Source organism: Daldinia caldariorum (genome assembly GCF_022478825.1).
Source record: "Daldinia caldariorum strain CBS 122874 unplaced genomic scaffold F4812scaffold_13, whole genome shotgun sequence".
Classification (NCBI taxonomy): Eukaryota; Fungi; Ascomycota; class Sordariomycetes; order Xylariales; family Hypoxylaceae; genus Daldinia; species Daldinia caldariorum.
In genome coordinates, this window is record NW_025953049.1 from 72,685 (window position 1) to 83,317 (window position 10,633).

The 10,633-nt window shown below is 50.2% G+C and overlaps 4 protein-coding genes across 4 annotated transcripts; 2 read left to right on the forward strand and 2 right to left on the reverse strand.

The window, feature by feature from the left end:
• Positions 1-1,924: 1,924 nt before the first annotated feature.
• Positions 1,925-4,698, forward strand: F4812DRAFT_88843 (uncharacterized protein). Its single transcript, XM_047939516.1, has 2 exons — positions 1,925-2,374; positions 2,441-4,698. The coding sequence occupies exons 1-2, from the start codon at positions 2,080-2,082 to the stop codon at positions 4,411-4,413; spliced, it is 2,268 nt and encodes a 755-aa protein (XP_047788237.1). The 5' UTR covers positions 1,925-2,079; the 3' UTR covers positions 4,414-4,698.
• A 1,011-nt stretch (positions 4,699-5,709) lies between these two features.
• F4812DRAFT_460903 (uncharacterized protein) lies at positions 5,710-6,384 on the forward strand (the record flags this gene model as incomplete). Its single annotated transcript, XM_047937778.1, has 2 exons — positions 5,710-5,973; positions 6,208-6,384. 2 exons carry the CDS (start codon positions 5,710-5,712, stop codon positions 6,382-6,384), a joined length of 441 nt encoding a protein of 146 aa, XP_047788238.1.
• Positions 6,385-6,495: 111 nt separating this feature from the next.
• Positions 6,496-8,757, reverse strand: F4812DRAFT_465846 (PLP-dependent transferase). The gene is made up of 3 exons (XM_047938494.1): positions 7,472-8,757; positions 7,269-7,390; positions 6,496-7,177 (listed from the first exon to the last, which is right to left on the reverse strand). The coding sequence occupies exons 1-3, from the start codon at positions 8,403-8,405 to the stop codon at positions 6,608-6,610; spliced, it is 1,626 nt and encodes a 541-aa protein (XP_047788239.1). The 5' UTR covers positions 8,406-8,757; the 3' UTR covers positions 6,496-6,607.
• A 122-nt stretch (positions 8,758-8,879) lies between these two features.
• Positions 8,880-10,146, reverse strand: F4812DRAFT_465852 (RmlC-like cupin domain-containing protein; the record flags this gene model as incomplete). The annotated part of the gene is made up of 2 exons (XM_047938495.1): positions 8,880-9,811; positions 10,009-10,146. The coding sequence occupies 2 exons, from the start codon at positions 10,144-10,146 to the stop codon at positions 9,257-9,259; spliced, it is 693 nt and encodes a 230-aa protein (XP_047788240.1). The 3' UTR covers positions 8,880-9,256.
• Between the last annotated feature and the right edge of the window lie 487 nt (positions 10,147-10,633).

A 10,633-nucleotide genomic window follows, 5' to 3' on the forward strand; every position in this document is an offset into this window, starting at 1 on the left:
GGAAAATAAGTTTCTAAATAGATTGATTGGGAGCTGCCAAGAGTGTAAAAACTTGTCGATATCCTAGTCATGACCGCAAGGAGTTTACTTGATCAGCCATAATTATATTATTAGTATATCGAAACTTGTAAAGCTTCTAGAATATCGATCCAGGTGGGTACGTGCTTTTAGTGCTTGTACTTATACGCATAGTAGCGATAATATTGATAATAATGCATCTATATTCAAACAGATATTCTAGATTGCAATTGCCTTTATCCTCCTCTTACAACTGATCTCTCTCTCTTACACAAAAAAACAAAATAAATAAATAAAATTAAATGAGCCGGGCAAGCCGACTTTACATGGGTTACCAAAATATTTTATCTCGTCATTGCTGACGTTTCTCTTAGCAAAAAATATTGCGGCATGAGTCTCATACAGTAAATCGCATACTTAATTCAGCAGGAGATAAAGAAGTCAGATAGTAATTGTGAAACTAGCTAGCATATCCTTTTAGTCGCACGTTGAAGAGCTTTGATTGTTTTAAAGTTAGACGGTAGAGGCACAGCGAAGACCTGATTGGTCCATCTTAGTTTAAAACCCCTGGCAGGAAGACGGTGACGTTGCACGCATATTGCCGTGTGCAGGCGGATGCAACCGGACGCAGGTATATGCACATAGAGGTGTCTATGCGTCAATGGAATAACATTGGCTATGGCTATTTGGCCAGTAAGCACTACATAGGTATGTAGTAGGTGCCAGACAACGGGCGGCTTGCGGCAAATGTTTAACAGCCATATTTAAAAGTTAGACGCGCGCAAGCCTACCTAAGGCTCATACATTATCTAAGGTAGGTACATGGTATGTATATACACCCCTCCTAATATATGCATTACACCGCCTAGTCTGCCCCTCCCCTCCCCTGCCCCTCCCGGCACACCTTCCTTTCTCCAGAGCTTATTTTGCAGATGAGATCTATATTTAAACTTGATGACTAACTACCCCTGTCGTTCTGCTTATCGAGATCAGGCCCTTACTAGGCGTGTCTCCATATTCAGGGCTCTCGGGGGCTCTTACTATGTACAACATTCACCTCGCAGATTTCCCATCCAGAGAGAATCAATTGCCAAATTATGACTATTTCTGCTGATCCTTTTCTCGATACGGCTGACCCTGCTCGCATGTATTGAACCTATATTGATTCACCTGTGCACACCTATTCCTACGTATTGTAGTAGAGATGACAGCTCAAGCTACCCTTACCTACCTCGCATCGGGTTGCTGTTGGGGTTGCTGTCTGCAAATAAACAATGCCACGGCTGGCCGCATCTACGATATCCGCCGGTGGTAGTACACCTGAGCCAGTACGCCAGCTTTAGATATTATTCAAGATGCTAAAATACTGAATGCTACCACCCGTCGACAATACAGCCTTTCCGATTGGTGTCAAAGTCTATCGTTTAAGATGTGGCTTAAGCACCTCGAAGCATCATCACTAACACACTAGGTACCTGGGTAGGTACCTAGGTAGTTAATATGAATAACACCATTATTGAAATCGTATGTCATATACATTAGGTACATAGAGAGGCCCAAGGATGTTTCATTCATGAGACCCCATTCCGACCCCCCATAACTGCTGAGTCTCTTACTGACCTTCTATAACAAGCTCTTCCTTCTTTTTTTAGGCTCCACCATCCTTCGAGCCCTCTCCGTTTATGATTTTACACCAATTCCATATTTCATATTAATCTTTTCGTAGGATTCCTTCAACTCACTTCATCGTTGGCTGTGCAGAACCAACGAGCTGGGATGTTCACTTCCCCATTCTTAAGTTACTCCCCCTTGTCATAGGTGAGTTTGATCTGTTTCTTAAAACCATATATCCCAGCTCATTGCCACGAGGACCAATTTTTGAGACCCCTTCTCACCTTTTGCTCTTCATCAAACATAATCGAGGAGGCCTGTAGATCCCCAGAGCAGTCTCTGACGATCAAAGGATGCAATGTACCTCGCTCACAAAACAAACATCAGAACGGAGGCCGGTTATATGACAAGATCGTATACTGACAGCCCCCGAAGATAATTTCGAGTAGAATGGCTTTTGAGTCTCTGGCTCGTCGCCTCTTGATATGGACTGCACTCTCAGCCAGCGTTGCCGCCGGTGCGAAGCTCGGTAACGATATCCTCGGCTTGGTACCGACATGTGCTCAGCCCTGCCTGGAGTCGTTCGTAGTAGCCAACTACCCGTCGACAGACTGCACGCAGAATCCGACATTACAATGCATGTGCTTAGAGCAGTCGCTTTCAGGATATACAATTGGGGAGGGAGCGTTACAATGTATTAGTACCGAAGCACAACGTGGAATCTGCAGTAAGGATGACATCGCTGGTGAGTATACTAAATTCCTTCTATGTTATATGATATAACTATTACAGACGCTAACCCTGATACTAGGTACCGTCAAGCGCGATGCCTATCTTATGTGCTCTAAGGTAGCCAAAGCTCTGCCGAACACACATGCTGTCTTGACAGCAACAATCGCAAACTCCCCAACTGGAGTGCCGGCTTCAATAGTCATACCATCGCCAACTCAAACTGGATCGAGAATTGAGGCTGCTTCTTCACCATCGTCTGGCTCATCGAATTCACTATCGGGCGGTGCAATCGCTGGAATCGTTATTGGCGTTCTTGTCGCTATCACAATCATAATTGCTGCTATAATATTTTTCAGGCGTCGGAGCAGGCAAAATTACCGTGGGCTTGGGAGTGGATCTCCTAATATAATGAAGGAGAGAGGCGGAGCTGAGACGCCCGGGTTTGGGAACTATATGTCGGCGCCGTACCGCAGTAATGCCGATCTCGAAATGCCGCCTCACCTACCACAACAACGCATAGCATCGCCGTTATTCCCTGCTTCCCCCATGCCACCTCGTACTCCGCCCAGACTTCCTTCGCCCGGTCCTTTCCACTCACCAGCTCTTAGCCAAGATACCTTTGGACTGGGCATCTCACGATCTTTAACTTCAACACCTGCTTCAATGTCACATGTTCCGCTTCATAGGCCAACATCGAAACTCCTTCCCGCTAAGCCTGATATGGACTTAACGGCTCCTCCTCCTCCTCGGCCTCCCCTTCCACCGAAAGATCTATTCAAGCCAAGTAGAGCGTTGTCTCGCGAGTCGTCTAGGCGTACACAGCAGACCAACAAGACTAGCCTCCTTACAAATGTGACAGGGGTAACACCTGCATATATAACTGATAAATTTGGAAATTGGGTGCGAAATAACAAAAATCGCCAATCTGAGCAGTGCCAGGTCGCCATGGTTGCAGAGCTCGACACATATACCCCTCTGACTATGGCACCGATAGAAAAGAAGGAAGAGACCGAGTCCATTTCAGCAGCAGTCTCAGCAGCTTATGGGTTGCCTAATAAGCCGCAACCAGCTTTCTTATCTGAAGAGCGTGCTACCAGAAGGCACCAACGGTCTTCTAGCGTATATTCGCAAGACAGTGAAGCACGCCGCACTCGGCTAATGTCCGCTTATGGCGGGCGTGGAGCTGAACGCAACCGATCTGATACGGTTTTATCTGACGACTCCTTTACAACAATAAACTCTTACTCGACAGCTTCATTAGACGAAGATGCCCGCGAGCTTGATGGCACTCATTTGTCACACCCTCCCACTCCTAAAGATACGATGCGTACTCCTACCCCTGAACTAGAACAAGCCAAATACGTCAATATCTCAGGAAAACATAACCGAGCGCTACTTCATATAGACCCTACAATCAGGACGTCCTTTTTTAACTCGCCCCCTGGTCAGCCTAGCCCGACATTGAAAGGTGACGCCCTTTTGTTGAAAAATGGCGACTCGCCTTATCCCAAGCCCTTAAAACCTAAGCGTCAGGACAGCGCTCAGACGTCAAATACCAGTTTGATTAGCGAGACGGAATTGACGAGACCGCCTCGTCTCGATGACGGTCGGCCATCAGTCCAGAGTCCGCTATCACGGTTCTCCCCGCGCTTACCGAGTGACGAGGCTTGGTTTCCAGATAGGTTTCAAACGCCACCGACGCAAATCGCTGGGAGCGAACCCTCGCCTAATCCTTTCATAGTTGGAAGGCAAACGCCGTCCCCCATGTCATCGCGATCAGGCTCAGGGGATCAACCGCGTCAACACATAGCACGCGCCGTCTCGCCTTTAAGCCGAGCACAAACACATGAGAACGAGGAGGCCGCCAAGGAGGCCGCTAGCTCGCTATTGGAAAAGCGACTTGGGACTGGTAAAGCTGCCGTACTTGCGCTCTGTCCCAAGAAGAAGCTAAGCCCGCCCTCCCCTAAGGGTTCCCTTCCTGCTACGCCAACGTGGCAGCCGAAGCTGACTCCGACGAGACATGGCGAGGACCTGTACCTGAGCGTGCAGTAGAGACGATACCTCCTACTCAATCAAGAAGCAGAATCTTCTCAACGCTTCATTTAGTTGACGTGTTCCTTTCTCGTCTCCTATGTCTCCTACATCTCATTGCATTAGAGGGTACTGTACATTTATCGCATTGTATATATATACCCTGGGGCAACGTCTGCCGAACTAATTTCCTTCTCTTCGATTGCCACTACTACGTGGATGGCCCGTGTACTATTATTATCACATATTCCTTTTATGCCCCGGGGCACTCGTACATGCATTTACTTCGTGGCGTTATTTTATTTTATTTTTTTGGACTTGATCTTCATCTTTATTGTTTAGCATGGAGATATCTTTCTTCAACCCGGAGTTCAGGCTACAAAATATGGAACTAGAAGGGAGAACCGGGGAGCGATATCCAGATTATACCCAGCATAAGGGACACCTTCATTGCATCATCATTCAATCATAGCTGTTTTGTATGTATCATATCCGGCCTGAACCGCCCAAAAATGAACCTAGCTTAGCATAGCACTTGGAGTCAATAGACTCGAGAAGATAAAATAAAAATTTTACAAAAGCATGGGTTGATTAGCATACAGCGAAGTGACTAGATGATGGTATTTCCTTGTGAACATAGCTGCAATAACCCTTAACACCACCAAGCGACTGAGTGTCACGTAAGGTCACCCCTTGGACGCACGCACTCATGCATAAACTTCTCATATCAACGTCTCGTGAGTAAAATACCTCGGCATTTGCATAGCCCTCCTTTTGCCTGCAGGAGTTATTACCTTTTATTTAACTTGACAGATCCCGGAATAGCATCGGGCATTTCGGGATCCAAGCCATACCCCGGGCCGCTCCGGGGAAGTGGGGCTTAGCTCTCGGGGGATTGGGGGGGGGGGGGGGGTCTACCTGTCACAATAGAGCATGCCCCATAAAAAAAAAGTTATTCTAGTTTCTGCTGTGCGACTTGATTTTCTCACAACTCAACTACTTCCACGAATAAGACGAATAAGACGAAACGAGAGTCGGGGAACGAAATCGGGATCCCGCCGCACCACTGCCACCACCGAGTTGAACTACGGCACTTGGACATACACCTTGCATAGGCTATTTCAGATCAGATCAGGCGAGAAAATATCAGATCCAGATCCCGATAGCCTACTTCACTCCACCACCCCAATCCATCCATCCAGGCAGCCAGGCAGCCAGTCATCCATCTATCTACCGTTCGCATATTCCTTCCCCGCGCCAACCGCGCCTCTAAACAAGAAAAAGCAGACCGACAAAAAAATAGAAAGAAAAGAAAAAATGGCCCAAGGCGCCGTAAAACCCAAGAAACCCTCTGCGGTATCAGCGGGCAGGAAAGCGAAGCCTCAGCCGCCGAAGACGAAAAAAGGCGCGCGCGTGACGAAGTCGAAGAGCGCGTCGGCCGCGGACAAGCTGCAAAAGAAGCTGGCCGGGGGGCTGGTCGCCAAGACGGAGAAGCTGTTGGGGGAGCGAGCGGGACACCTGGAGTTGATTGGGAAGGGGAGGGTGAAGGATAAAGATGGGAAAGGGAAAGAGGAGAATAAGGTGAAGGGGGGGAGTAGGAAGTTTGGCTGAAACGAATAATATGGTTTAAGAAAAGAAGAGAAGGATATATTATTGAAATGCTGCTGTCGCCTAGGAGGTAATATTGCGGTTGGGTTTACATCTAGGTACGATCTACTGGATGTAGGATTCACTCAAAACACTGCGGCGAACTAAACTGCTCATACGCGAGCCGCGAGCATGTCATTTCTAAGGATACGCACTGGTCTGTCGGAGTCAAAGGCTAGATACGATATCAACTTCGTTTACGTATCCTTCAAGGTATACACTCTTAGCAGGGGTTATCCTGGGGTTATCCTAGGGCTTTCCGGCGGTCCATGGCTCCACGACGAGATGGCGTCAACTACTATCTTCTGCGAGGGGAAATGCGCTTCAGACAGGGACCTAGATTAGGATTTAAGTATAATATCCTCCAACTACAACAACTATGAGGTAGTGTAGGTACCTAAGGTAGATTATCCAAGAGACGCATCAACAAGCAGAGACAATGAGAAGAGATATAAGCATACCAGGTATTCTATCGTTACCAACGGCATCTTTTATTTATTTTTTAGTGCCCAAGCCCATATAACTCAACTCAACCAGTACTATTCATTTCAGGGAAATACCTATCATGTTACCACCCCCCTTCCTTCCACTCCTTAGCTATCGCAGCCAGTCTCCCCTTCACAAACGCCAAGTCCTCGTCGACATTAACCCGCCAACTCGACACCGCGATCCGACACGCCGTCCGTCCCTCCCATTTCGTGCCGCTGACGTACCACTCCCCCGACGCCTGTATCTTCTCGACCAGCTTCTCGTTGAGCCCCTCGTCCCGCGCGCGGAACAACACAATGATATGCGTATTGCTCTCTTCTTCCTCTCCCGCCTGCGTCTGCTTAGGCAGTAATTCGTAATCGTGTCTCAGCTCCTCGTCCCGCGCTATAGCCCCCGCGATCCCGCGAGCCAGCCGCACCATGCGCGCCAGCATCTCCGCGATCCCGGCTGCGCCCTCGCTCAGCAGGACCGCGTACACTGGGAGCGCGCGGAAGCGCCGCGAGTTCTCGAGCCCGATGTTTAGCGGGCTGGGGATGGCGGGGCCGGAAGAAGGGGTGGACGGGGTGGAGAGGTATACCGCGTTGGGGTTCTGGAAGACGGCTTGTGGGATGGTGGAGGTTCGGGTGAAGAATATGCCGGTATCGTAGGGCTTGATTTTGTTAGCGAGGTTGGGGGTGTTAAATAGGATAGGGGGAAGGGAGGAAGAAGGAGAAGGAGAAATAAAATAATAACAAACATACCACGTTCAGAAGCTTGTGCCCGTCCACGGTGATGCTATCCGCGAGCTCGAGACCAGCCGTAAACTCCCGGAGCCGCGCAAACTCGCTTGTCGCCGGGAGAGAGCGGGCGAATATGCCGAATGCTAGACAGACATTAACACCGTACATCTAAATAGATATACGTATATATCCACGCGCGTAAATAGGGGCAGGCATAAACGTACCGCCATCAACATGTATCCAAACCTTATACTTATCAGCCAATTCTCGCAACCTCCGCATCTCCTCCAACCCAGTCGTCGCGAACCTCCCCGTATTAACCTCCCCAGCGCTAACAGCAATAATACTAGCCACCCCTTCGCGCCGCAGCTCCCGCTCCACAGCATCCAGGTCCAACCTCCAGGGCTCCGCCTCGTTGTGCCGCAGCTCCTTGACCGCGCGCCGTCCTAAACCCACGATCGACGCCGCTTTCGCCAGCGAGCTGTGGCCCATGCTCGTCAGGACCTGGATCTCCCTCACGCCCGCGGCCGCACACGCGCCGAGGAGACCTAATTCGCCTACCCCTCCCTCTCCCCCTCCTTCTCCGTCCGCACTTCCCGGGCCCAGGCGTGCGGCAATCACAGCTTCGCGCCCGCAAGCCAGCCCCAGGACATTGCTCGCCGTAGCGCCAGTCGTAAACGTCCGCCCGCCCCAGCTACTACTCCTCCCCCCCCCCTCCTCCTCCTCCTCCCCCAGACCCAACACCCGCAGCAGCAGCCTCAGCGTGGCGTCCTCGACCTCCGTCGCCACGCTCTGCGCCGGCAGGTGCACCTGCAGGCTGTTGTCCAGGGCTGAGACCAGGTTGTCCGCGGCCTCGGCGACGGGCAGCGAGGACCCCGTGACGAACCCGTAGTACCGGCCGCTGCGGTTGTGGCCGGCGAGCGCGGGCGCGATGTCGGCGGTCAGGTGCGTGATGGTAGCTTCGGGGCCGCGGCCGGAGAGGAAGGCTGCGGTGGTAGTGGGATCGGAGGGGGACGGGAGGCTGGAACGGGCTTGGGAAAGGGCGGAGGGTGTGGGGAGGGTGCGTGCGGGAGAAGAACCCGGGGGGACGGAGGCGGCGGCGCGGATGCGCGCGTAGGAGGCGCTGAGGAAGGTTTCTGTGTCCATTGGTGGAGGCATTGGGAATGGGGTGGTGGTGTTTGTATTGGGAATGTGTTATACTATTTCACGGCGCAGGAACTGGCGCTTGGACGAAGGTGACTCGGCGTTGTATTACAGGTTGTTGATATATTTGCCTAGCAGAACGAGAGTACTAATTGAATCCAGAATCGAGTCACGGCCAAGAAGAATACCTTGAGGCAGGCTGGGATCAGCTCAGGGCGTGACAAGCAAGGGTTAGTAAAAATGCTATACGGTGACTCAGAAAATATGCACGCGATGGACGCTGTTCTATCGATCGCAAAGTATTTCCTCTGACGCTGACGGATCTGGAGACGCTAAGATAGGCTCACCGGTCCAAAAGCTCGCGTTTGTGGTTTTCGTTTATAACGTAGTGCTTATGGCTATAAGCGCATGGAAGGAAGGATCTCGGGTTGCTTCTTACTTTGTATAGTAGAATGGAGTTGTGATGCTATTGGACGGGTGCGGGGTGCAATGTCACGTCGCGTCACATCTGTACTGCTATATTGTTGGTTCTTTCGCTAATATTCTTAATCTATTAATATATTAGAAGTGATGCCCAAATCTTGTAATATATCTTATACGGAAATGTTAGCTTGCAATTTCTGTAGCATAAGGTAGTGATCATAGTGTGTTTAGGTACGTATAAGCGGATGCAAGAATTAAGAGGAAAGGAAGCATAGAGTAGCAGAAAATGGGAATAGGAGAGCCAAGCCTTGAACACAATACTCAACTGGCCATTCGAATAAGTTATGATAATAAGTTATACTCGTAATATCCGATTTCTCGTTAATTCATTTCCACATCATAATCTAGGTCTTTCAGCCCAGATTGTCTCTCTACACCGTCGCTTAAGCCTTCCTCACCAGCCAAGCCAATTCTTCCGCCTTCTCGGGAGTAACCAGCCTTCGAAACTCCTCCGCGCGCAAGAAGTCGTGATCGCAGAACTCGAAACCGGGAACAACCGTCTCGGAGATCAAAAGCCCGCCACTCGTCTTCTCCTTTTCCTTATCCTCACCATCACCATCACCACCAGCGCTAGCGCTAGCGTCGTCCGGAAGCAAGAAGCTAGCTTTGTACTTGCCCCCCTCGACGATCCACTGCAGCTTCTCGCCGTTGGCGACGTCCGGCCCGACGATGAACGTCTCGATGCGCTTCCCGCCGCCGCCGCCGGGCAGGTCGGGCTCGTCGGCGTGTATGAGCACGTAGACGCCGCGGCCGCGGTGGAGGGTGTGTACAGTCCTGCCGCGGTTGCGGTGGAAGTTGCCCTGGGGCGACTGGGGGGTCAGGTAGTAGAATATGGTGGTCGAGGCGTTGCGGTGGGCCGGGTCGAAGCCGGGCCTCTGCGGCACGAGAGACGATGCTGGGGTTGGGGGGAATGGGGAAGGTATGAGAAGAGGATCACGCTAAGCCAAGGGGGGTGGGGGGTGTTCCTGTTAGTTGCTTGCTTCTTGAATACTGTGCATTATGGAGTAACGAGAAGGGGGGGAGAGGGGATTATTGTTAAGGGAACGAGAGATGGGATAAGTTGAGAGAACTCCAGCAGATATCCATCACCTCTGGAGACATCTGAGAGATATTTTTCTTATTTCGAAGGACCTACATCTGTTTCGACAAAATATCCACCTTCGATATGAGGTTCTAACGATAGTGCTTTTATGATGGCTTTAGTAGATAGAGGCTCAATTTCGGCCGAGGGAAGGCCCGCCGGAAAGGACCGTTGCAATTCTATGCTCGACATGATTTACTTCTGAGAAGTCTCGGAGTAGATTATAAAGTATGATATATTATATTATGATATAAGGAGCACACGATGACACACCAGCAACTCGAGCGTGCGTGTCAAGCTGTAATATACATACCTACCTATATATACCTTATGGTATTCAACCCCGGATGGATCAACTACACACGTATACCCCTGAAAATCAACCATGAAAACCCATGCTATGCCGAGGGGGGGCACCTTTACGCTTCGTATCTACGATAAGCCCTAGAGGTCTAATTCCCCATATTTACGAGATAAGAATTATATCTAAGACCTGACGCACATAAAAGAGAGAAGCAAAAAAAGGTGTAAGCACGAAATACGCTTAAAAATAAGGGGAATGCTAGTCGACAACGTGGATGGTCTCATTATGCAGCTGTCAGGCTTGTCTGGCGTCTGTTCGCGGGCCGCTAACATTGAATGAGGAACCAATTAGAAGAAAGAGAGAACCGGATTGGGC

Excerpts from the sequence above, each read along its gene's own strand:
- F4812DRAFT_88843 (XM_047939516.1), top strand. The coding sequence starts at position 2,080 with ATGGCTTTTGAGTCTCTGGCTCGTCGCCTCTTGATATGGACTGCACTC. Across the intron at positions 2,375-2,440 it reads CAGTAAGGATGACATCGCTG|GTACCGTCAAGCGCGATGCC; the intron begins GTGAGTATACTA and ends CCCTGATACTAG.
- F4812DRAFT_465846 (XM_047938494.1), bottom strand. The coding sequence starts at position 8,405 with ATGCCTCCACCAATGGACACAGAAACCTTCCTCAGCGCCTCCTACGCG. Across the intron at positions 7,391-7,471 it reads TTGGATACATGTTGATGGCG|CATTCGGCATATTCGCCCGC; the intron begins GTACGTTTATGC and ends ATGTCTGTCTAG. Across the intron at positions 7,178-7,268 it reads GGCACAAGCTTCTGAACGTG|CCCTACGATACCGGCATATT; the intron begins GTATGTTTGTTA and ends AACAAAATCAAG.